At 40.8% G+C, this 22,642-nt stretch overlaps 1 protein-coding gene across 4 annotated transcripts in view; it reads right to left on the bottom strand.

Annotated features, from left to right (window-relative positions):
- The window catches only part of LOC140469446 (uncharacterized), a 66,426-nt gene extending 51,022 nt beyond the window's left edge, over positions 1-15,404 (bottom strand). For 2 of the 4 annotated variants that reach the window (XM_072565968.1, XM_072565969.1), the window contains exons 1-2: positions 15,118-15,403; positions 7,554-7,711 (exon numbers count right to left, since the gene is read on the bottom strand). In XM_072565968.1, the coding sequence (XP_072422069.1) occupies positions 7,554-7,711; positions 15,118-15,245 (286 nt within the window). In that variant the 5' untranslated portion in view covers positions 15,246-15,403. Of the gene's footprint in view, positions 1-5,178; positions 5,326-7,553; positions 7,712-15,117 lie in introns of those variants that run through there. The other 2 variants (XM_072565971.1, XM_072565970.1) reach the window with 2 other exon arrangements.
- Positions 15,405-22,642: the final 7,238 nt, after the last annotated feature.

Raw genomic sequence — 22,642 nt, 5'->3', positions numbered from 1 at the left:
TATACACTTAATGGTAAGGTCCTAGGGAGTGTTGCTGAACAAAGAGACCTTGGAGTGCATGTTCATAGCTCCTTGAAAGTGGAGTCGCAGGTAGATACAATAGTGAAGAAGGCGTTTGGTATGCTTTCCTTTATTGGTCAGAGTATTGAGTACAGGAGTTGGGAAGTCATGTTGCAGCTGTACAGGACATTGGTTAGGCCACTGTTGGAATATTGTGTGCAATTCTGGTCTCCTTCCTATCAGAAAGATGTTGTGAAACTTGAAAGGGTTCAGAAGAGATTTACAAGGATGTTGCCAGGGTTGGAGGATCTGAGCTACAGGGAGAGGCTGAACAGGCTGGCACTGTTTTCCCTGGAGCGTCGGAGGCTGAGGGGTGACCTTATTGAGATTTACAAAATTATGAGGGGCATGGATAAGATAAATAGACAAAGTCTTTTCCCTGAGGAGTCCAGAACTAGAAGGCATAGGTTTAGGGTGAGAGGGGAAAGATATAAAAGAGACCTATGGGGGAACTTTTTCACACAGAGGGTAGTACGTGTATGGAATGAGCTGCCAGAGGATGTGGTGGAGGCTGGTACAATTGCAACATTTAAGAGGCATTTGGATGGGTATATGAATAGGAAGGGTTTGGAGGGATATGGGCCGGGTGCTGGCAGGTAGGATTAGATTGGGTTGGGATATCTGGTCGGCATGGACGGGTTGGACCGAAAGGTCTGTTTCCATGCTGAACGTTTCTATGACTCTATGACTGTGGATTTAAGATATTTACTGATGAACTTATTCCCCACGTGGGAACATTCTTCAAATTCTATTTACTGCATGGACTAGAAATTTTTTATTGTTATAATCATTGCATGTTGTGTATCAATAACTGGCTTCAATACTGGCAGTAAGATTCTTGTGAAAGGTAGCAGTCCCATCTTGATAGTTATCATGGAATGATAAAAGGGAGGAATGTAATGTTAAAAGATTAAATGGGAATACCTCTCTGGCCATTAATGTAATATTAAGGGTTAAGCTGCATTGTCTTTGGGTGGGGATGACAATCATGAAAGAATGCAAATGACCATCCATTCTAATTCACACTTAATTTATATAGTCATTTGCCCCTACTCTTCTGCTATTGGCAAGTTAAACTATCAATCTCTTTCATTCAGAAATGTTTTCTGGCCAGAGTTATGTCGCACCTGTATTGTCTTGGGGAATCACTGAGTCAGGACATCGTCTGCATAATGATTCCTCAGGATGAGGGCATTAGCATTTGCATTACCTCCGAAGATGATCTCATCCTGCCATTGTACCTAGGGTAACAGGTGACTGTGAGTAACTAGGGGTTATCTTGAGGGCATGTGACTGTGGGTGAGTGTCCACAACATCAGAGGCATGGCGAAATGACCTGTATAAAAGGGGGCGTATTTTCTTTGTTCAGGACCTCATTTTGACTCGACCTTACATGACTGCAAGGATGGTTAAAGGGAGTCACCCAACTTGTACAAGCTTTAATAAACTCTGTGTGTGTGTGTGTGTGTGTGTGTGTGTGTGTGTGTGTGTGTGTGTGTGTGTGTATACAGTGATTCAGTAGTTAGCACTGCTGCATCACAGCACCAGGGTCCCAGGTTCGATTCCAGCCTCGGGCGACTGTCTGTGTGGAGTTTGACCATTCTCCCCATGTCTGTGTGGGTTTTCTCTGGGTGCTCCGGTTTTCTCCCACAGTCCAAAGATGTGCTGGTCGGGTGAACTGTCCATGCTAAATTGCCCAGAGTGTTCGGTGCATTAGTCGGAGGGAAATGGGTCTGGGTGGGTTACTCTTCGGAGAGTCAGTGTGGACTGTTTGGACCAAAGGGCTTGTTTCCACACTGTAGGAAATCTAATCAAAGAAGTGCAAACTGCATCTCATGTGTGAAACCTTCAGAAAAGAACCTAACACGTGAATGCATTGGAGAATGCAGAAGCAGTTTACAATATTGGGATGAGGAACTTCAGTAATGAGGATAGATTGAAGACATAGGGCCTGTTCCCTTGGAGAAAAGGCGGCCAACTGGGGATGTACTAAATGGTTTTCAAAATCATGAGCAGGCTAGATACAAGTTGATATGGAGAAACTGTTCCCACTCATGAAAGAAGTGAGGAAATAGATTTAAAGGGCGCTGCAAAAGAAGCTTGGAAATGTGGTACAGATTCTTCTGAGGCATTCAAGAGAGTATTGGATGATTATTTCAATTAGCATCATAGAAACGTTCAGCATGGAAACAGACCTTTCGGTCCAACCCGTCCATGCCGACCAGATATCCCAACCCAATCTAATCCTACCTGCCAGCACCCGGCCCATATCCCTCCAAACCCTTCCTATTCATATGCCTCTTAAATGTTGCAATTGTACCAGCCTCCACCACTTCCTCTGGCAGCTCATTCCATAAACGTACCACCCTCTGTGTGACAAGTTGCCCCATAGGTCTCTTTTATATCTTTCCCCTCTCACCCTAAACCTATGCCCTCTAGATCTGGATTCCCCAACTCCAGGGAAAAGACTTTGCCTATTTATTCTATCCATGCCCCTCATAATTTTGTAAACCTCTCTAAGGTCACCCCTCAGCCTCCGACGCTCCAGGGAAAACAGCCCCAGCCTGTTCAGCCTCTCCCTAAAGCTCAAATCCTGCAACCCTGGCAATATCCTTGTAAATCTTTTCTGAACCCTTTTAAGTTTCACAATATCATTCAGATAGGAAGGAGACCAGAACTGCATGCAATATTCCATTGGCCTAACCAATGTCCTGTACAGTCACAACATGACCTCCCAACCCCTGTACTCAATACACTGACCAATAAAGGAAAGCATACCCAACGCCGCCTTCATTATCCTATTTACCTGCAACTCCACTTTCAAGGAGCTATGAATCTGCACTCCAAGGTCTCTTTGTTCAGCAACACTCCCTAGGACCTTACCATTAAGTGTATAAGTCCTGCTATTCTGATATAACATGATAGTCTCGTTCTCCTGCAAACTTGCATTATAAGAAAAGCGCGCAATAGCTGCACTATTTAAACAAATGGGACCAGAATCACACTATAGCCAATGGAGGTAAGGAAAATAACAGTCTAAATTCATCAATCGGGTTAAAGCCAAATTGTGTTCAGGAAACACAAATTAAACCAAAATCCGACTGTGCAAAACAAAAACTGCTATTAAAAGTAAAGTCGCCATAGTTCTATAGGGGTGCTCTCTCTTTAGAGACAAACAACTGGCTATGGTTTAACCTGTGGGGCACCAGAACCTCAGTCGAGGGGAGAGGTTGAGAAAGAAGATCTTCCACGTTGTGAGAATTGAACCCATGCTGTTGGTATCACTATACATTGCAAAAGGGATGTCCGGCAAACTGAGCTAAGCAATGCCCTATTAAATGCACACAGGTGGCAGCAACCAGAATGATAGAAAAGGAGGTAGGCTTAAATTGTGAGGATTATCATTAAAAAAAAACACTTATAGATGGCCTGATTGATGTTTCTAAGGTTCCAAAGGACTAGAAAATGTTGACTGAAACAATAAACTCTGACAAAGTTGTTCAAAATTATGAAGGGCTTTAACAGGTATATGTGAAGAAATTTTTCATTCGCAGGATGATCAGTAACCATAGACACAATTTATAGTGATTGGTACAAGAATCAATGGTAAATGAGATAACATCTTTTTATTGCACACAGTGAGTTGTTGTATATTAGAAAGGATGGCAGAAGAAGATTTAATAATAACAATCGAAAGAGATTGGCAAAATGTTTGAAAGGAAAAATTGGCAGAACCTGCCAAGGAGTGAAACTAGTTAGAGAGCTGTACCAAACAGGTAGCACAAGTACCACTGTTCAAGTGGGCTCTTCTGGGTGAATCATATGGCTTACAACTAATTCACCCATGTCCACATTGAGATAAACAGGTAACTTTGAACCATTCTCTTCAAAATCTCTTTGATTTGAAGATGGGGAGAGGGTTGCGGGGGAGGGGGGAATGGTCGTCCAGTTCCCCCCACTCCCAACCAGTTGAAGCAAAATGCTCAGAGACACCGTACAGTTTTACCTTCATTTTATTCCGGGCCCTAGAGGGAGACAGAACGATCGCCCATGTGCACAGAGACATGAGTTCACAGTCTTCTCTGGAACAGCAGATTCTTAATAAATTATATAGTCACTTGCAGGGAGAAGCATCCAGATAAGGCTACATACATATTAATCGGGTGACCATTATAATCAACGAATATCAATAGCAGAGACCAAGCCCTTTACTGTCATACAATGGATGTTCTTAACCTTGTTAACTGGATTCATACAACGGATACTTTTCCTCTTGTTAGCTGACCTTACGTACTGAATGCTTCCAACATTGTTAAATGGCCCTACAGAATGATTGCTTTTCCACCTTGTTAACCCATTACCCTTGCCTCCAGCACCCTATTGTTAACTGCAAGTTCTTATCTGATCTGAGTCTGGCTCAGCTGAACCTCTTGTTTCACAAAACTCAGAACTTAACTCTTTCCCTGTCTGCTTATACCCTACACATATTCTCATTCCCTCCTTTATCATTTCATGACAACCACCGAGATGGCACTACCACTTTCATAAGACTCTGACAGCCAGTATTTCAGCAAGTTATTGACACACAGCATACAATGACTATAACAACAAAAATTACTAGTCCTTTACAATAATTAGAGTTTGAAGAATCGTCCCATATGGAAAAAAAATTCACCAGTAAGGTTCTTAAATCCACAGTCCTTAGTGACCACTCCATCCCCTCCAAGTCGAGAGGAAATGAGCCAGTTCTCAAAATCTCATTTAGTAAAGTCCAACCTGAAAACAGAATTCAATCTGTTCTTGCGTCACTCCTCAGAGAAATCTGATATCTTCGATAAGGGCAGTTAAATGCTTCACAAAACTGATGAGACTTCTATCCCTCCGGAGATGCTTCAGAAGGAGGATACCAACGCATTTGAGTGTGCAGCAGTTGCAACTGCAGGCTAGGTGAACGCAGCATTCTTTGCTCCTCTGTTGTTAAATGTAACAAAGCCAACTGGCCAGTTGTGATATTAGTTAGATCAGTGAACCTTCATATCAATTAAATGCTCAAAAGACAAGGTAAAGCTCACATGGTTTAATGTCTGTAGGAAGGCCACTGACAAAAAGCGTACTGACCTCCTCTTCACTGTTGTCAGCTTCTTCACTTTACATGATGGTGCCCGGGGAGCAGATTGAGTCTGTTGGATCAGGTTGTGGAGGGGTGGGCGGTGGTCCAAAGGCATGCTTTATCTGTGAATGGAGAAACTCTCGAGAAGATGTTAGCTGTTGAAAGTATTTCAACATTCTTTGAATTCTTGAAGTCTGTTACTCTGTTCACTATTTATGACATTATCAAGTTTTATACAATCCATAAACTTCTAAATTGTACTGTCTGAACAATTCAGTCATTTATAAGCAACAATCAATGGTCCTAAAATCAAACCCTCAGGGCACCCCATTCAGGTGATTCAAAAATTATTTTGCTTTAACAAATTAATACTTGGTTAATGTGCAAGTTGCCAGGAAAAGTATTTCAAAAATGTATACTACATTGATCGCTGAAACACAGTACACAAAACAACAGATCTGAGTATCTAATTAAAAGGGTACAAATGAACATTACTTAGGAGCATCAGTCGGGAATTCAGCCCTTTTAAGCTTTATCTGCCATTCAATAAGATTATGGTCTGACTGAGGTCTGAATTTCACCTCTGTAACCCTATAACCTTGATTTCCTTGCCTAATACAATTCTAACTAACACAGTCTTGAATACATTCAATAACCCAGCTTCTACTGTTTGAGGAAACAAATTCCACTAACCTTCAGAGAAAAAAAATTATCTTCATTTCTAGCTTAAAAAGGGAGAATTCTCATTTTTATATTATGTCCATTGTTTCTAGTCTTCCCCACAAGAGGGACAGCATTTCAATCCTTTTAGCATTCAGCCTACAAAGTCCCTTCAATGGATCAATCTCATTCTTCTAAATTCCAATAGTAAAGATGAAACTTGCTCAACATTTCTTAAGATATGCCTTTCATCTCAGCAATGAGTTGAATGAATCTTCTCTAAAGTCAATTACATATTTTTTCATATATGAGACCAAACTATACACAATATTCCAGATAGGAATTTACCAAGGCTCTGTACGGCTGCAATAAAATTTCCCTACTTTTATATCCCAGTCCCCTTGTAATAAATGCCAACATTCCATTTGCCTTCCTGGTCACTTTTTATATCTGCATACTAATTTTTTGTCATTCACGTGGATACCCAGATCAATCCATACCAATAAGTTCAAGTTCTCACCAACTAAGTAAGATTCTGCTATTCTAATCTTCCTGTCAAAGTGGTTAAGTTCACACTTTTCCACATAATACTTTATCTATCAACTTTTTGATGGGTTATCACCTCCTCACAACTTACTTTCCCACCTATCTTGGTGTCATTGGCAATACTTGGTTACCCATACATTCAGTCTCTTCATCCATATAATTGATACAGATAGTAATTTGTACAGGATCTAACACTGAATCCCATATCACTCCATTAGTCACAGTCTGCCACCTGGAAAAAGATCTCTTTATCCATACACTATTTCCTATTAGCTAAACAATGTTTTATCCAATGATATTATGATATTGATCTCTAAACCACAAAATCTTAATTTGTATAGTAACCTTCGAGGGGTCACCTCATTAAACTCCTTTTGGAAATCCAAATATACCATTTCTTCAGATTTCCTTTCATCCACATTGCTGAGATCCACAAAGGACTCTTAATAAATAAAATATTTGTTCTCTTTCACAATGGAATGTTGGTTTTGCCTGATCCTACCACAATCTTTTAAAAATCTAATGAAATGCAACATAATGAAATTCAGTTACAGATTTAAAAATAAATCACATTGTAGTTAGTTTTAAGGGCACTTTTACTAGGTTATGGAAATATACGATTGGGCACAGGATTTAGAAGCATCACAAGTCAGCAACATTAAAAGTAGCACCAAGCTTCACTTCTGTACACAGCAGCTGAGAATTGGCAAAGGCCCAGCAAATCTCAGAGATCTATAACAATATTGTATGAGGGTCAACATACTGGGAGAGTAACCCATGTTTCTATATCACCATAGATACCAGAACACCCTCTCCATTGGCATAAACAATTGTTCAGGAAGTGTTTTTGAACAGTATTTGTGATCAATTAATGTAATTAAGACATGCAGTGAACCAAAAAAAACAATACAAACACAGACATATAGCAAATTTGCACAGCTTTGAGTAGATACAGAATGACTAATTTAAAAGATGTCTACAATTCTTTCTTTTTTCTGGTGTTAAATATTATTTTAGTCTAGGAAGCTATCAAGAGTAAGCTTATAAAAGTAAGCTTCAAAATATTAAAATGTTATCTTAATGCAAATGCTTGAAATGTTACAAGTATTCAAGAAAGTGTTATAACAGGGTAAATTTCTGTCTACTTTCTATTAACAGAGAGACAATATTATGCTACCTTGCATCTGCTGCATTAGCAGGGCACGCTGCAGCATAGGATTCGGGTTAAGGAGTGACGGCTGACTGGTTGGACGTAGGTTTAGCTGTTGCTGTTGTGGCAGCTGATGTTGCTGCTGTTGAGGGTGGTGGTGTTGGTGCTGGTGCTGTTGCATGGCTCTACAATGAGAATTAATCATATTAAAAAACAAAAATATTTCCCCAACAAAGACATTCATGGGATTGAAATAAAAATGTAACAGACATGGATTTTCCAACACACCATAAGTGATACCAACAATTTTAATCTTTAATAAGTCTAGTAACAATTCATTGCAGTATTGTGTTACACACCATCTGTGTACGTGTTAATAATGGTTCTAGAATTCCAATTCTCCAGTGGGACTTATTTTGCTCAGGTTTCCTTGTGGTATTTCCCACTCTAATTTAAGCATTTAAATGGCATGAATCCTTTTGGGGTTCTTATCGTATTTTGACAGCAGGGCTGGATGTAAACAATATCAGGAAATTTGCATGTGAAGTTGTTGTCAATACATCAGGACATTTTCAGAATACAGTTCAGCTTCCCAGTATGTAACCATCTTTACATCATGCCTCAAAACATACAGCTAAACACAACATTAATATTTTGTCAATCTCCCTCCAACAGCTGAATCTGACAATCCTGAATTAAGATGAAAGGTCCTTGACCCATCATGAATTACTTGGGGATTTAAAATACAGGTTTTCAAAACTGGTGTCCATCAGGTCAAATTCCTGTCTATACTAATGGGCTGCAAATTCAGTAGTTTATGCATTGCTTGCTTTCTTTCTATTCTTGCCTTACTATATGTTATTTGTGTTGTTTTTATTCATGTCCAATATGTCCTAACAGAAGAGCACCATTTTCTTTTGGCATAGAACTATACAGCACAGAAACGGGCCCTTGGGCCCACGATTTTGTGCTAAACATGTTGCCAAATTAAACTAATCCTTTCTGTTCTAACCATCAACCCTATCTATGCATCTCAATTTTACAGGCTTCTATTAGGTCTCCCCGCAGCCTTCGCCATTCCAGAGAAAACAATCCAAGTTTTTCTAGCCCCTCTTTACAGCTCATACCCTCCAATCCAAGCAACATTCTGGTAAACCTTTTCTGCACCCTCTTCAAAGCCTCCACATCCTTCCTGTAATGTGGCAACCATAATTGAATGCAATACTCCAAATGGGGTCTAAACAAAGTCTTACAAAACCGCAACATGACATCCTGACTCTTGTACTCAATTCTCTGACCAATAAAAGCAAGCATGCCATACACTTTTACATGGCCACTTTCAGTGAGCAATGGACTTGAATCCCAAGTTCCCTCTGTACATCAATGCTGTTCAGGGTCCTGGCATTTATTATATTTTTCCTTAACATTTGATGTCCCACCATTTCAGAGTCCATTAAAAAGTTTATGGTGTCAGCCATGGTTCAATACAGAGTGTGGGTTTGAGTCCTATCTCAGATCTGAGATGTTACTCAAATGGATATGCACTATCAGAGATTAAATGATACACTCTATTTGTTACACTTTTTAAAACAAGTTTTTAAGAGCTCTCCTTTGATTCCAATGCACAGAACAGTTATCACAGGTACATTGCACCAAGAACCTAATGTTGAAAAATGGAGAAAAACCTTGCGTTTTACATCATTTTCATAAACCCGGGACTCTTTACAACCAACAAAGTATATCTCGAAATGTTGTCACTATAATCAAGAAAGAACTGTGGAAGCCAAATTGTGTACAGCAAACTCTGATAAATAGTAATGTTAAAAGCTGCTCTAAATTCTGTGTCATACAATATTATTCTCCACAATCAGGTGATGAAGGAGCAGCACTCCAAAAGCTAGTGCTTCCAAATAAACCTGTTGGACTATAACTTGGTGTTATGTGATTTTTAACATTACTATTTGTCAGAGTTTGCTATACAATTTGGCTCCCACAGTTCTTTCTTTATTATAGTGACAACATTTCAAGATATACTTTGTTGGTTGTAAAGAGTCCCGGGTTTATGAAAATGATGTAAAACGTAAGGTTTTTCCCCATTCTTCAACATTAGGTTCTTGGTGCAATGTACCTGTGATAACTGCTCCGTGCATTGGAATCAAAGGAGAGCTCTTAAAAACTTGTTTTAAAAAGCGTAACAAATAGAGACCTAGCACATCAGTCACTGCTGATTTACTGCAGACCCCAGCAATTGGTTATCCATCAGCAGAAACCAGAGAGCAATATAGCAAACTACCCTTTCAATGAAACATAAATTTTTAATGTGACAAGACAGATGCTGAGTGACTTTCTCTTACAGCTGAAGCACCTGAACTAGTAGAAGGCAAAGTCTCAGGATAAAGGTTTAATCATTTAGGGCTGAAAGACAAATTTCTTCACCCACAGGATGATGAAACTTTTAGAGCTGGTGTACTCATCCATTAAGTATATGCATAGAGTTTTGGACTAAGAAAATCAAAGGATACCAGAGTTGGTCACCAATTAAAACAAGTACTTAAAGCTGTATTTCCAGTATTTACCTCATCAACATGAGCTGCATGCAATTTAAACATGCAAAGATTCTGCCATCTCAAACAGCAAAGAATCTGTTGACATACCAGCATGCATGAAATGTTATTAGTTTCAACAGTAATAATGTAGAGAACCAATTCTGTTACAGGTTGTAAATAGTAGACTCTCTTCACTTATCCACATTAGATTCCAGCCCTCAAATGCCTCTATTTTAAAATTCTAATCCTTCTGTTAAAATTTCTCCATGGCTTCACACCTGTCCACATCTGTAACTCTCTCCCAGTTCAAACATTTAAGTTTCTCTAAATTTACCTAACTAAACCTCTAACTTTCAACACCTTTAAACTCCAGAACTCCTCCTCTAAAAGTTTCCATTTCTCTCACATTCCCATCCCCAATACCAACTCTTCAACATTTTTAAAAGAAAAAGTTATTCATCCGATTTCTCTTTGGAACAGTGATAACCTTTATTTGAATGTATTGTCATGCAGCATCTTAGGATACATTTCAAGTTGATGCTGTGGTTTCCTGAGGAATTTAGTTTGATGGGCTATCTTTTATCTTTGCTTTGTGCCTTTAAATCGTTCGGACTTGAAAACTGCTTGTAAACCACTTGACTCTGATGATAGCACTCTTTGCTTCAAGCCAGCATGCAGTTTTCAAGCTTCAATGAAGAGCATTATCATAAATTTCAGACACAGAGTCATTGAGAAGTACAGCACGGAAATAGACCCTTCGGTCCAACTTGTCTAGGCCGACCAGATATATAACCTAATCTAGTCCCATTTGCCAGCACTTTGCCCAGATCCCTCTAAACCATTCCTATTCATATACCTATCCAGATACACTAACTTTAGAGTGACAGTGAGGTTTGCATACAGGAATTGGACATAATCATGTCAGGTTAGGTCAAACTCCCAAAACAAATGTTTCAAACAGATGGGCTTATGGGCCAAGAAATGGCAGATGGAATTTCATTTAGATAAATGCAAGGCAAGATAATTTGGTAAGGCAAACCAGGGCAAGACTTATACAGTTAATGTTAGGACCTGGGGAGTATTGCCAAACAAAGAGACTTTGGGTGTAGGTGCATAGTTCCTTGAAAGTGGAGTCGCAGGTAGACAGGGTTTGAAGGCAGTACTTGCCTCCATTGGTCATAACATTGAGTTTCAGAGTTGAGATGTAATGTTGCAGCTGTACAGGACATTGGAGAGACCACTTTTGGAATACAGCACACTATTATGGTCTCCCTTCTATAGGGAGGATGTTGTTAAACCTGAGAAGGCGCAAAACAGATTTACAAGGATGTTTCCAGGATTGGAGGATTTGAGCAAGAGAAGAGGCTGAATAGGCTGGAGCTTTTATCCTCTAGAGCATCGAAGACTAAGGATGGACTTTGTAAAAGGTTTCTAAAATCATGAAGAGTATGGATACAGTGAATAGACAAAGTCTTTTTCCTACAATAGGGGAGTCCAAAACTAGAGGACATAGGTTTAAGGTGATAGGGGAAAGATTTAAAAAGGACCTGAGGGATAACTTCCTCACATAGACGATGGTGAATGTAGGGAATAAGCTGCCAGAGGAAGTGGTGGAGAGAAGCACCCTGAAGAAGGGTTACACCCAAAAGGTTGACTTCTCCATCTCCTGATGCTGGCTGGCTTGCTGTGTTCTTCCAGCCTCCTGCCTGTCTGTAGAGGAAGTGGTGGAGACAGGTACAATTACAATAATTAAAAGGCATCTGGATGGGATATGAATAGGAAGGTTCTATATGGGCCAAATGTTGGCAAATGGTATAGACAGATTAGGATGTCTGGTCAGTGCAGATGAGTTGGGCTGAAGGGTCTGTTTCCATGTGTATGACTATAAATGCAAAAAGTGTACGATACATCAATTTAACAGTTTCTTGCATAGAGTCATAGAGTCAGAGATGTACAGCATGGAAACAGACCCTTCGGTCCAACCCGACCAGATATCCCAACCCAATCCCACCTGCCAGCACCCAGCCCATATCCCTCCAAACCCTTCCTATTCATATACCCATCCAAATGCCTCTTAAATGTTGCAATTGTACCAGCCTCCACCACATGCTCTGGCAGCTCATTCCATACACGTACCACCCTCTGAGTGAAAATGTTGCCCTTTAGATCTGTCTTATATCTTTCCCCTCTCATCCTAAACCTAGGCCCTCTAGTTTTGGACTCCCCGACCCCATGGAAAAAACTTTGTCTGTTTACCCTATCCATGCCCCTCATAATTTTGTAAACCTCTAAGGTCAACACGCAGCCTCCGACGCTCCAGGGAAAGCAGTCCCAGCCTGTTCAGCCTCTCCCTAAAGCTCATATCCTCCAACCCTGGCAACATCCTTGTAAATCTTTTCTGAACCCTTTCAAGTTTCACAACATCTTTCTGATAGGAAGGAGACCAGAATTGCACGTTATATTCCAACAATGGTCTAACCAATGTTACAGCAACATGACCTCCCAACTCCTGTGCTCAATACTCTGACCAATAAAGGAAAGCATACCAAACGCCTTCTTCACTATCCTACCTACCTGTGACTCCACTTTCAAGGATCTATGAACCTGCACTCCAAGGTCTCTGTTCAGCAACACTGCCCAGGACCTTACCATTAAGTGCTACTAAGATTTGCTTTTCCAAAATGCAGCATCTCACATTTATCTGAACTAAGCTCCATCTGCCACTTCTCAGCCCATTGGCCCATCTAGTCAAGATCCTGTTGTAATCTAAGATAACCTTATTTCACTGTCCACTACTCCTCCAATTTTGGTGTCATCTGCAAACTTACTAACTGTACCTCTTATGCTCACATCCAAATAATTTATGTAAATGACAAAAAGTAGAGGACCCTGCACCGATCATTGTGGCATTCCACTGGTTCACAGGCCTCCAGTCTGAAAAACAACCCTCCACCACCACCCTCAATCTTCTACCTTTGAGCCAGTTCTGTATCTAAATGGCTAGTTCTCCCTGTATTCCATGAGATTTAACCTTGCTAATCAGTCTCCCATGGGGAACTTTGTCGAATGCCTTACTGAAGTCCATATAGATCACATTTACCACTCTGCCCTCATCAATCCTTTTGTTACTTCCTCAAAAAACTCAATCAAGTTTGTGAGACATAATTTCCCACACACAAAGCCATGTTGACTATCCCTAATCAGTCCATGCCTTTCCAAATATACGTACACCCTGTCCCTCAGGATTCCCTCCAACAACTTGCCCACCGACATCAGGCTCACTGGTCTATAGTTCCCTGGCTTGTCCTTACCACCCTTCTTAAATAGTGGCACCAAGTTTGCCAACCTCCAGTCTTCCAGCACTTCACCTGTGACTAACAATGATACAAATATCTCAGCAAGAGGCCCAGCAATCACTTCTCTAGCTTCCCAAAGAGTTCTCGGGTACACCTGATCAGGTCCTGGGGACTTATCCACCTGTATGCATTTCAAGACATCCAGCACTTCCTCCTCTGTAATCTGGACATTTTGCAAGATGTCACCATCTATTTCCCTACAGTCTATATCTTCCATATCCTTTTCCACAGTAAATACTAATGCAAAATACTCATTTAGTATCTCCCCCATTTTCTGCAGCTCCACACAAAGGCTACCTTGCTGATCTTTGAGGGGCCCTAATTCTCTCCCTAGTTACCATTTTGTCCTTAATGTATTTGTGAAAACTCTTTGGATTCTCCTTAATTCTATTTGCCAAAGCTATCGCGTGTCCTCTTTTTGCCCTCCTGATTTCCCTCTTAAGTATACTCCTACTTCCTTTATACTCTTCTAAGGACTCACTCGATCTATCCTGTCTATACCTTCCATATGCTTCATTCTTTTTCCTAACCAAACCCTCAATTTCTTTTCTGAAGTATCATCCCAACGTTTCCTCTAGGATCAGCTCTTATAAATGTCAGGTTAGGTCAAATTCCCAAAACATCTACAGATGTCATTAAACCTGTTAAGTACTTTCAGCACTGTTTTTCACTTACATTTCTACTTTAAATTTCATAATCTCAGGGCACTAAAGCATTTTATAACTAACAAACACCAAAAGCACTCAGAAAGCTAGTGCTTCCAAATAAACCTATTGGACGACAATCTGGTGTTGTGTGATTTTTAACTTTTGAGAGTGTGGTGCTGGAAAAGCACAGCAGTTCAGGAATCAGGATGAAGGGCTTTTGTCTGAAACGTTAATTCCCCTGCTCCTCGGATGCTGCCTGACCTGCTGTGCCTTTCCAGCATCACATTCTCGTCTCTAATCTCCTGCATCTGCAGTCCTCACTTTCGCTAGTTGATTTTCAACTTTGTACACCCCTGTCCAACGCGAGACCTCCAAATTACAACCAACGAAGGAAGCTTTGAAGTGCGGTTGTAATGTAGTTTACATGACAGCCAAAGTGCGAACTGCAATGTGATATTTTCTAACCAGTTTGTTCAGAGGTGCTGGGATCCAGGGTTAGCTACATCACAAGAGTCCGACAACAGGAATGTGATGAATGACTGGATAACGTGTTAGATGCTGTTGGCTAAGGGATAAATAGTGCCCCGGGAAACTGAGGGAAGAACTACCCTGTTCTTTTTCACAAAGTGCTGTCTGTGCGGGGTGGATCTTAATGTCTCATCTGAAAGGAAGCACCGCCAACAGTGTAGCACTCCCGTAGTTGAGTGTGTCAAGTTTGGACAGCAACACGGACAAGTGCAAATGCCCATTCAGCTAAGGTTGTTCTGACATTTATTTTAAATGCAGCGCCAGACAAAAACCGCCTTCCCTCCCAGAAGCGGGCGAACAAAGTGAAAGCTGTCGTTAAAAAAAAATCCGATTTCAAACAGTTAGTAATTTAAACGCATTACTTATAACTGTCTTTCAGTGACACGTTTCCTACCCCCCCCCCCCCCCCCCCCAGACCGTTTCCCCACCACAGCGCATCCCGAATTCTGCCCCTTGTTCATGTGGAGATGATACTGGGCCTAGTCTGATCCCCGGCCTGGGTTGAGGGCCTTACCGGTTGGATCCTCCCTGGTGCGGGTGAGGGTGAGGGTGGCGGTGCTGTTGCCGCTGCTGGTGAATGAGCTGCTGGAGCTGGAGTAGCTGCTGTTGGAAATGTTGCTGCTGTCGTTGTTGAGGAAACATCGCGCCGACCAAATCCTCTTTTTTTTTTAACCAAAATTACGGTTTAAAATCTGACGATAATTTCTATTGTTAACGGTGAGCAGAATATTCGTCGCCGCGACCGTTTTCATTCGCGGGAGAAGGAATACCTGAGACTCGCGGCCGAAAGAGGGTTTTTTTAAAAAAACTCCCAACACAGCGCCGCTAGCGGCCGGGAGGGCCCGAATTCGTTGCCCGCATGAAAGATGGCGCTCTCCATGCTCATTGTCGCCAGGAATAAAGATGACGGCCCCACCAACCTGCGTATTGCTGAATTGACCTGGAGCTGAAAGGTTCATTGGTCGTTTCTACAGGTGCTTGGTACAGGTGCTCTTTCTCTCCACAGATGCTACCAGACCTGCTGTGTGTTTCCATAATTTTCTGCACTTACTTCATTAAATTTCAGATTTCCAGCATTGGCAATATTTCATTTTTGTTGTATATGGAGTGCTCATGGCATAAAGCAGAAACTTGGAGACACTCAGCAGGTCTGGTAGCATCTGTGGAGAGAAAGAGTTAATGTTTTGGGTCCAGTAACTGCGATTGCTGGATGTCTGAAATAAAAATAGTAAATGCCCAGACTAGTTGGCTGATTTGTTATTGGTGGTGAGAGAAAGAAAAAAAGATAATTGTTCTGATGTAGACAGCAACGTCTACAGTCTCAGCATGAATAAAGTCAGAAGTCACATGACACCAGGTTATAATCTAAATCAATCTTTCAATCTCCATCAAGTGTTCTAACCAAACACTTCTGGTTATGAAGTTTCAGACTTCACCTGATTAAGCGGCCACGCTCCAAAACCTTGTGATTTCAAATAAACCCGTTGGACTATAACCTAGTGTCGTGTGACTTCTGACCTTGTCCACCCCAGTCCAACACTGGCACCTCCGGAATGAATAAAAATAATGAAAAATTTTTGGTTTGAAAATTTTAATTCTAATTCTCTCCATAGATGCTGAAGTTCAATTTCAACAAAAGACCCATTTCTAGTGCCTTATTACAGTCAACTAAGATTTTTAAAAATATTTTGTAATTTATAAAGTGAGCCTAATAGGCTGGGCAAAACCTGAGTGAGTAGAAAGGGATGAATTAAAACTGGATCCATGTAGCTGTTTACGCAGACAAATTGGGTGACAGAAAAAGTATTGGTTGGATTCACTTAAAACAGAATCCAGCATCTGGTTTCACTGCAGTCCTGATAAAGTGCATCTTTGTTTGGGACGTAAATTGTTAGTTGCCATTTGTCTCCTTGGGTAGGTCTAAAATTTAAAAATCAGATACCACTATTTCAAAGATGATTAAAGAGGGTCTCCCTGATATCTGTTGCCAATATTTATCATCCAGTATCATTAAAAAACATTATCTGGTCATTATTACATAGCTATTTGCAGAATCCAGCTGTATGCAAATGGTTGCCATGCAAAGAGTGCATCATCATCATCATTAGTATTAATCAATCATTTACTGGAATCGAGGGTAGGTTCAAATGAGTCCTGCTGATATCTGCCTAAGTCAATAAATGTTCACAAGTTTGCACCAGTATGATTTCCAGCTCTCCTCGACCACAGGCATCCAGAGTCTTGTGATAGGAGTATGATTGCTTTTTTTTGGATTTCAAGCTAGTAGCATGTTCGTTGGCCTATTATCCTGAAGGGGCTAAAAGTTAACTAGATCAGTCTTTCCACAGCCTGATTTTAAAACCAGTATGTGCCAAGAAGCAAGGCATCTGGGAATATTAAAGGAAATTGAATGGAGGATTATGTCATGAGACAGGAAACATCAGATCATTAGCTGTACCAGAATCTAGGATGAGTAATTTTTAAATTCAAAAGTCTTTGGGCTCAGTTTGAAGGAGACCTGACTAGGGTGAAAAGGATAATCTATGCTAGAAAAAAGGATACTGTTAAGAACAGTTAAGAAACTAAGTTACCTCGGTGAAAGGTTGGTGTTTCTGGTTAGAATACTGACAATGATTAAAAGATTGGGAAAACTCTAAGTTCTATTGTGAGAAGTCAAGGAAAAAAGCTTCATAGCTCACAGGACTGGAACTGAGAAGAAGCAATTCAGTAAATTTGATGGGGAGAGAAACTTTCTCTGGATTTTAATTAGTGACTTTTGAGAAGATTTGTAGCTCAGGTTCTGGATGTAGGCTTGCTTGCTGAGCTGGAAGGTTCAATTTTCAGACGTTTCATTACTAGGTGGTACAGTGGGTAGCACTGCAGCCTGCTAGCGCCAGGGACCCAGGTTTGATTCCAGCCTCGGATGACTGTCTGTGTGGAGTTTGCACATTCTCCCTGTGTCTTTGTGGGTTTCCTTCAGGTGCTCCGGTTTCCTCCCACAGTCCAAAGATATGCAGGTTAGGTAAATTGCCCACAGCGTTAGGTGCATTAGTCAGAGGGAAGTGGATCTGGGTGGGTCACTCTTCGGAGGGTCAGTATGAACTTGTTGGGCCGAAGGGCCTGTTTTCACACTGTAGGGAAACCAATCATGGACTAAGAAAACTAGGTAACATTTTCCGTGAGCCTCGAGATGAAGCACTGGTGGTGTAGCCTGCTTTCTATTTATGTGTTTGGGTTTCCTGTGTGGGTGATGTCATTTCCTGTTGTGATGTCATTTCCTGTGATGATGTCATTTCTTGGTCTTTTTCTCAGGGGGTGATAAATGGGATTCATGTCAATGTGTTTGTTGATAGAGTTCCGATTGGAATGCCATGCTTCTAGGAATTTTTGAGGAGACAGTGAGGACTGCAGATGCTGGAGATCAGAGCTGAAAATGTGTTGCTGGAAAAGCGCAGCAAGTCAGGCAGCATCCAAGGAGGAGAATCGACGTTTCGGGCATGAGCCCTTCTTCAGGACGCATTCCTGAAGAAGGGCTCATGCCCGAAACATCGATTCTCCTGCTCCTTGGATGCTGCCTGACCTGCTGCTGTTGCTGGAAAAGCGCTCGATTCTCCTGCTCCTTTGATGCTGCCTGACCTGCTGCGCTTTTCCAGCAACACATTTTCAGTTCTAGGAATTTTTGTTTGGCTTGTCCAAACAGAGGATGTGTTGTCCTAGTCAAAGTGGTGTTGTTCCTCATCCGTATGTATGGATACTAGTGAGAGTAGGTCATGTTTGTTTATGGCTAGTTGATGTTCATGTATCCTGGTGGCTAGTTTTCTGCCTGTTTTTTCAATGTAGTGTTTGTCTTCGAACAAGTCAGAGACATGCATGAGAATTCCTAGAAGCATGGCATTCCAACCAGAACTTTATCAACAAACACATTGACTTGGATCCCATTTATCACCCCTTGAGAAAAAAAACTGGAAATGACATCACCAACCCAAGGAAATCCAAACACGTAAATAGAAAGTGGGCTACACCACCAGTGCCTCATCTGGAGGATCACTGAAGATATTACCTAGTATGGTGATGAAACATCTGAAAACAAACCTTCCAGCTCAGCGAGCAAACCTGCATCCAGGATTTTAATTAATAGAGAAGACTTGGTGTTGAGGACTAGATGGTACTTTGAAAAATTTCAAAACAACAGCACAACAAACTGCTATATTTAGATGTCTTTGTTTTGGTTTATTTATTTTTATTTCTTTTGTGTGTAATAAATTACCGTTTTCAAACAAAACCTGCAGTCTTGTGTTTATTTCGGTGAAAGACCACCTTTTTTTAAAAAAAACTATCAATCCAGATTTTACTCTGAATCTGACTTGTCCCACAGTAACATTAACTGGGATTATTAAAAAAACACACCTTTTTATTTTATTTTTGATTGTGGACTAAAATTTTTTTAAAAACTTTGTTTTAAAACCAACAACTGTGGAAGGAAATGCTATACCTTCAAAGGCAAGTTACTGTAACTCAGTTATCTAAACACAGTAGGTAGAAGAGATGCCTCTTCACCCAGTACAAGTGTTTGTTTACAAAGTGAATTTAGCTAGCAACAGATTGTTCATTCAGAGCAGTTGAGGTCATCAGTTTGACAATAGCTCTGTGATCGGATCCTGGGCAGCTGAAAGTTGCCATGCGTGCAGTGTACGAGAGCAGAAAGTCTCCAGACTGGAAGAAGCAGGCTCTGTCTCTACAGCTATTCAGTGAAAACCAACCAAGGCCTGGTTAAACATAATTATTTTCTCCTGACAGTTGCAATGACTTGTTGCCTTTAACCAGTAATGCAAAGCCTTTACAAAGACTGTATCAATTGCCATGTGCCTCCTGCCATAAAGTGAAAGAAACCGAAGAAAAAGATCAGACAGTAGACTGTCTTTAGAAGAAGAAAGTCTCCTCACTGAGGCTTGGGGACTGATGCTTTTGATTTTCCCAGGATCTTTTTTTCCAGATTTAACACCAATGTATTTTTTTGGGGGTCTGGCCATTGTTTTTTGTTAACTTGAATCCATCAGTCAGGTAAATTGGGAACGGTACAGACTTTGATTAAATCTTATGATACCCTGGGGAATAGTGAGGCTCAATCATCAGCACACCATCCCAAGTGGGATGTAACAATTAATATGCTATGTAACCTTAATGAAGTCACTAATATCATGGTTTAGAAGAGATTTAGGATATCCTGAGATTGTGAAAAATGCTGTATAAATTTACAATTTAGAAGATATATACAGATGTATGGAAGAAGGGCTTTGAATAGGTAATCCTTTGCCTAGCACAGACAATATTCCTATTTATATTTACACAAACATATAAGTTAGATGTAGTCATACGCCATTCAGGCTGAGGGACTAAACAATCTTCTCTTGTTCCTAGTTTATATGCATAAACGGGCCATACTGTGTGCAACAGCCATTAGAAGGAATATAATGCCTGGAAGTGTGATGGATGCAGGTTCAGCTGAGGCATTCAAGAGAGCACCTGATGATTATTTGGTGAAGAATAATGTTCAAAGATATGTGAAAGAGCAGAAGATTGACACGAGGTAATAATGTGGATTTGAGGAGTTGGTGCTAACAGGATGGGCTGAATAGCCTCCACCTGTGCCATAATATTTCTGTCTTTTGACCCTTAAACATTTGTCTAAGCTATCTAATAACAACACAGTGTGTTAGGGAGATAAAGTAACTGAAATAATTTCATCTTGTGTACAGAAAGAATATCAATTTGTCAAGATTTTTGTTATATAAGCCTTGTTAGTTGCATAACAAACCAGTGAAGATAGGTATCTGTACATTAGGAATGAATACCAATAAAGAATATTGCTGGGAAAAATAAGTTTTTTGGGTGTTTATGGTTTTCGATTTTCTAGTTTTTTTTCTCTGTTGTGTAATAAATTTTACATTTTTTATTGAAGATACATTGGCAACTTCTGGTGATTAACACTACAGGAACAGAATTGTGGACATAAGAAACAGAAACAGAAATTGCTGGAGAAACTCAGCAAACCTGGCAGCATCTGTGAAGAGAAAGCAGAGTTAATGTTTTAAGTCCAGTAACCTTCCTTCAGAGGCGACACAGTTGCTGCCAGACCTGCTGAGTGTCTCCAGCAATTTCTGTTTTGTGTTTCTGTTATCCAGCATTTGTAGTTCATTTTTTTAAAAAAAGGCATGGTTCATCAATCCAGATGTTACTCTGGAATCTGACTTGTCCAGTATTACCATGAACAGGAATCTAAGGAGGCACCAATCTACCCAAAGGGTGACAGTGAGGACAACCAATGAAATCCACTCACCTGCCCTTTCTGTGTTGCTTGACAGTTTTCTACTTATATCATACCGACAAGTGAATCATACCATCTAAGGAGTGCATTCCAGAACCTGTCCCTTCCCATGTCACTTTTTTTGACAATAGTAGAAGCATGTTTATTTCTAAATTTAAGAAACACAAGGTTTTTTTAAGGCAATTTTTAAAGCACTGAGTAGGTATTGATGAACTAATATACTCAGCCTCAATAGAAGTGTGGCTTGGGGCAGGATGTTGGCCCCATTGGTTAACACCGCTGCCTCATAACAGCCAGGGACCCTGGTTTAATTCCAGTCTTTGGGTGACCACGCGTGTGTCTGTGGAGTTTGTGCTGGGGGTTGGGGTTCCTTTCACAGACCAAAGATGTGTACTTTAGATGCATTGGCCATGATAAATGTGAGGTTTCAGGGACAGGGTGGGGTGCTCTTAAGTTCAGTGCAGGCTCATGGTACGTCTAATGGGCCGAATGGCCTCTTTCCGCATCGTTGGGATTCCACGAAGTAAGATTAATCAACAATGGATCCAGAGACCAGAAATTTACCACGTGTGCTTTTATATTAGTTAGTTATGGTTATGGTTCCTGAAGAAGGACTCATGCCCGAAAAGTTGATTCTCCTGCTCCTTGGATGCTGCCTGACCTGCTGCACTTTTCCAGCAACACATTTTCAGCTCTGATCTCCAGCATCTGCAGTCCTCACTATCTCCTCTTAGTTATGGTTAAGTTTGGTAATGTTTAGAATTTGTTTTGGGTTTAACTGTGGACTCAAAATGGCGGCACCCACCATTTCCAGAAACAAACATCGTATCAACTACAACCTTGTAAAACGCGTTAAAGTACTGGCGACAATAATGTACTCTAACTCTCTTAGGTTGTTCCGTCTAAGAGCAAACCTGCGGCTGATTCGTTGTTAAGGACGGAATAAAAGTGCAGAGACTGCCCACAAACAACAAACATGGAGGCCGCGAGGATGGAGACAAACCTCTGCCAGTAACAAAAATGACGCCGGCAGCAGCGACCATATTCGACGGTCTGCCAGTAAGAAACATGGCAACGATACATTTGGGGCCGATGGAATGCCTGTGTTAAAGATGGCGGAAATAGCGCTGGCGCGTCTTGCCAGTGTTAAACATGGCGGACATCGTGCTGGCGCGTCTGGCCAGTGTTAAAAATGGCGGAAATAGCGTGGGCACGTCTGGCCAGTGTTAAAGGTGGCAGCTAGCGGCTCAGTGTGCGGATGATGGAAATCTTAATTAAAAATTAAAAAAACTGTGTAACTCGGTGCTTCCAAATAAACCTGTTAAACTATAACCTGGTGTTGTGTGATTTTTTTTTAAACTTTGTATACCCCAGTCCAACACCGCACCTCCAAATAATGTGTAACTCGCGGCTGTACAGTTGACGATATCAGCATCACTTTTAAATATGGCAAAAGCTGGATTTTACAAACAAAATGCGAGAAATATTTGAGCGACCTGACGAAAACTTGTGGAAGTGAAACGTTAATTCTGTGCATCTTTTCATTATTTCCATTTTTGTTTATTTCCGACTTCCAGTATTAGGAATTCAGTTGCGTCAGCAACGCCAGCATTAAAGATGGTGAAGTGGTGATACAAAGTTAAAAAAAATCACACAACACCAGGTTATAGTCCAACAGGTTTAATTGGAAGCACAACTAGCTTTCGGAGCTTCC

Source organism: Chiloscyllium punctatum, chromosome 49 (genome assembly GCF_047496795.1).
Source record: "Chiloscyllium punctatum isolate Juve2018m chromosome 49, sChiPun1.3, whole genome shotgun sequence".
NCBI lineage: Eukaryota > Metazoa > Chordata > Chondrichthyes > Orectolobiformes > Hemiscylliidae > Chiloscyllium > Chiloscyllium punctatum.
The sequence above is the reverse complement of the archived record's forward strand: the minus strand, read 5'-3'. Positions and strand labels throughout refer to the sequence as shown.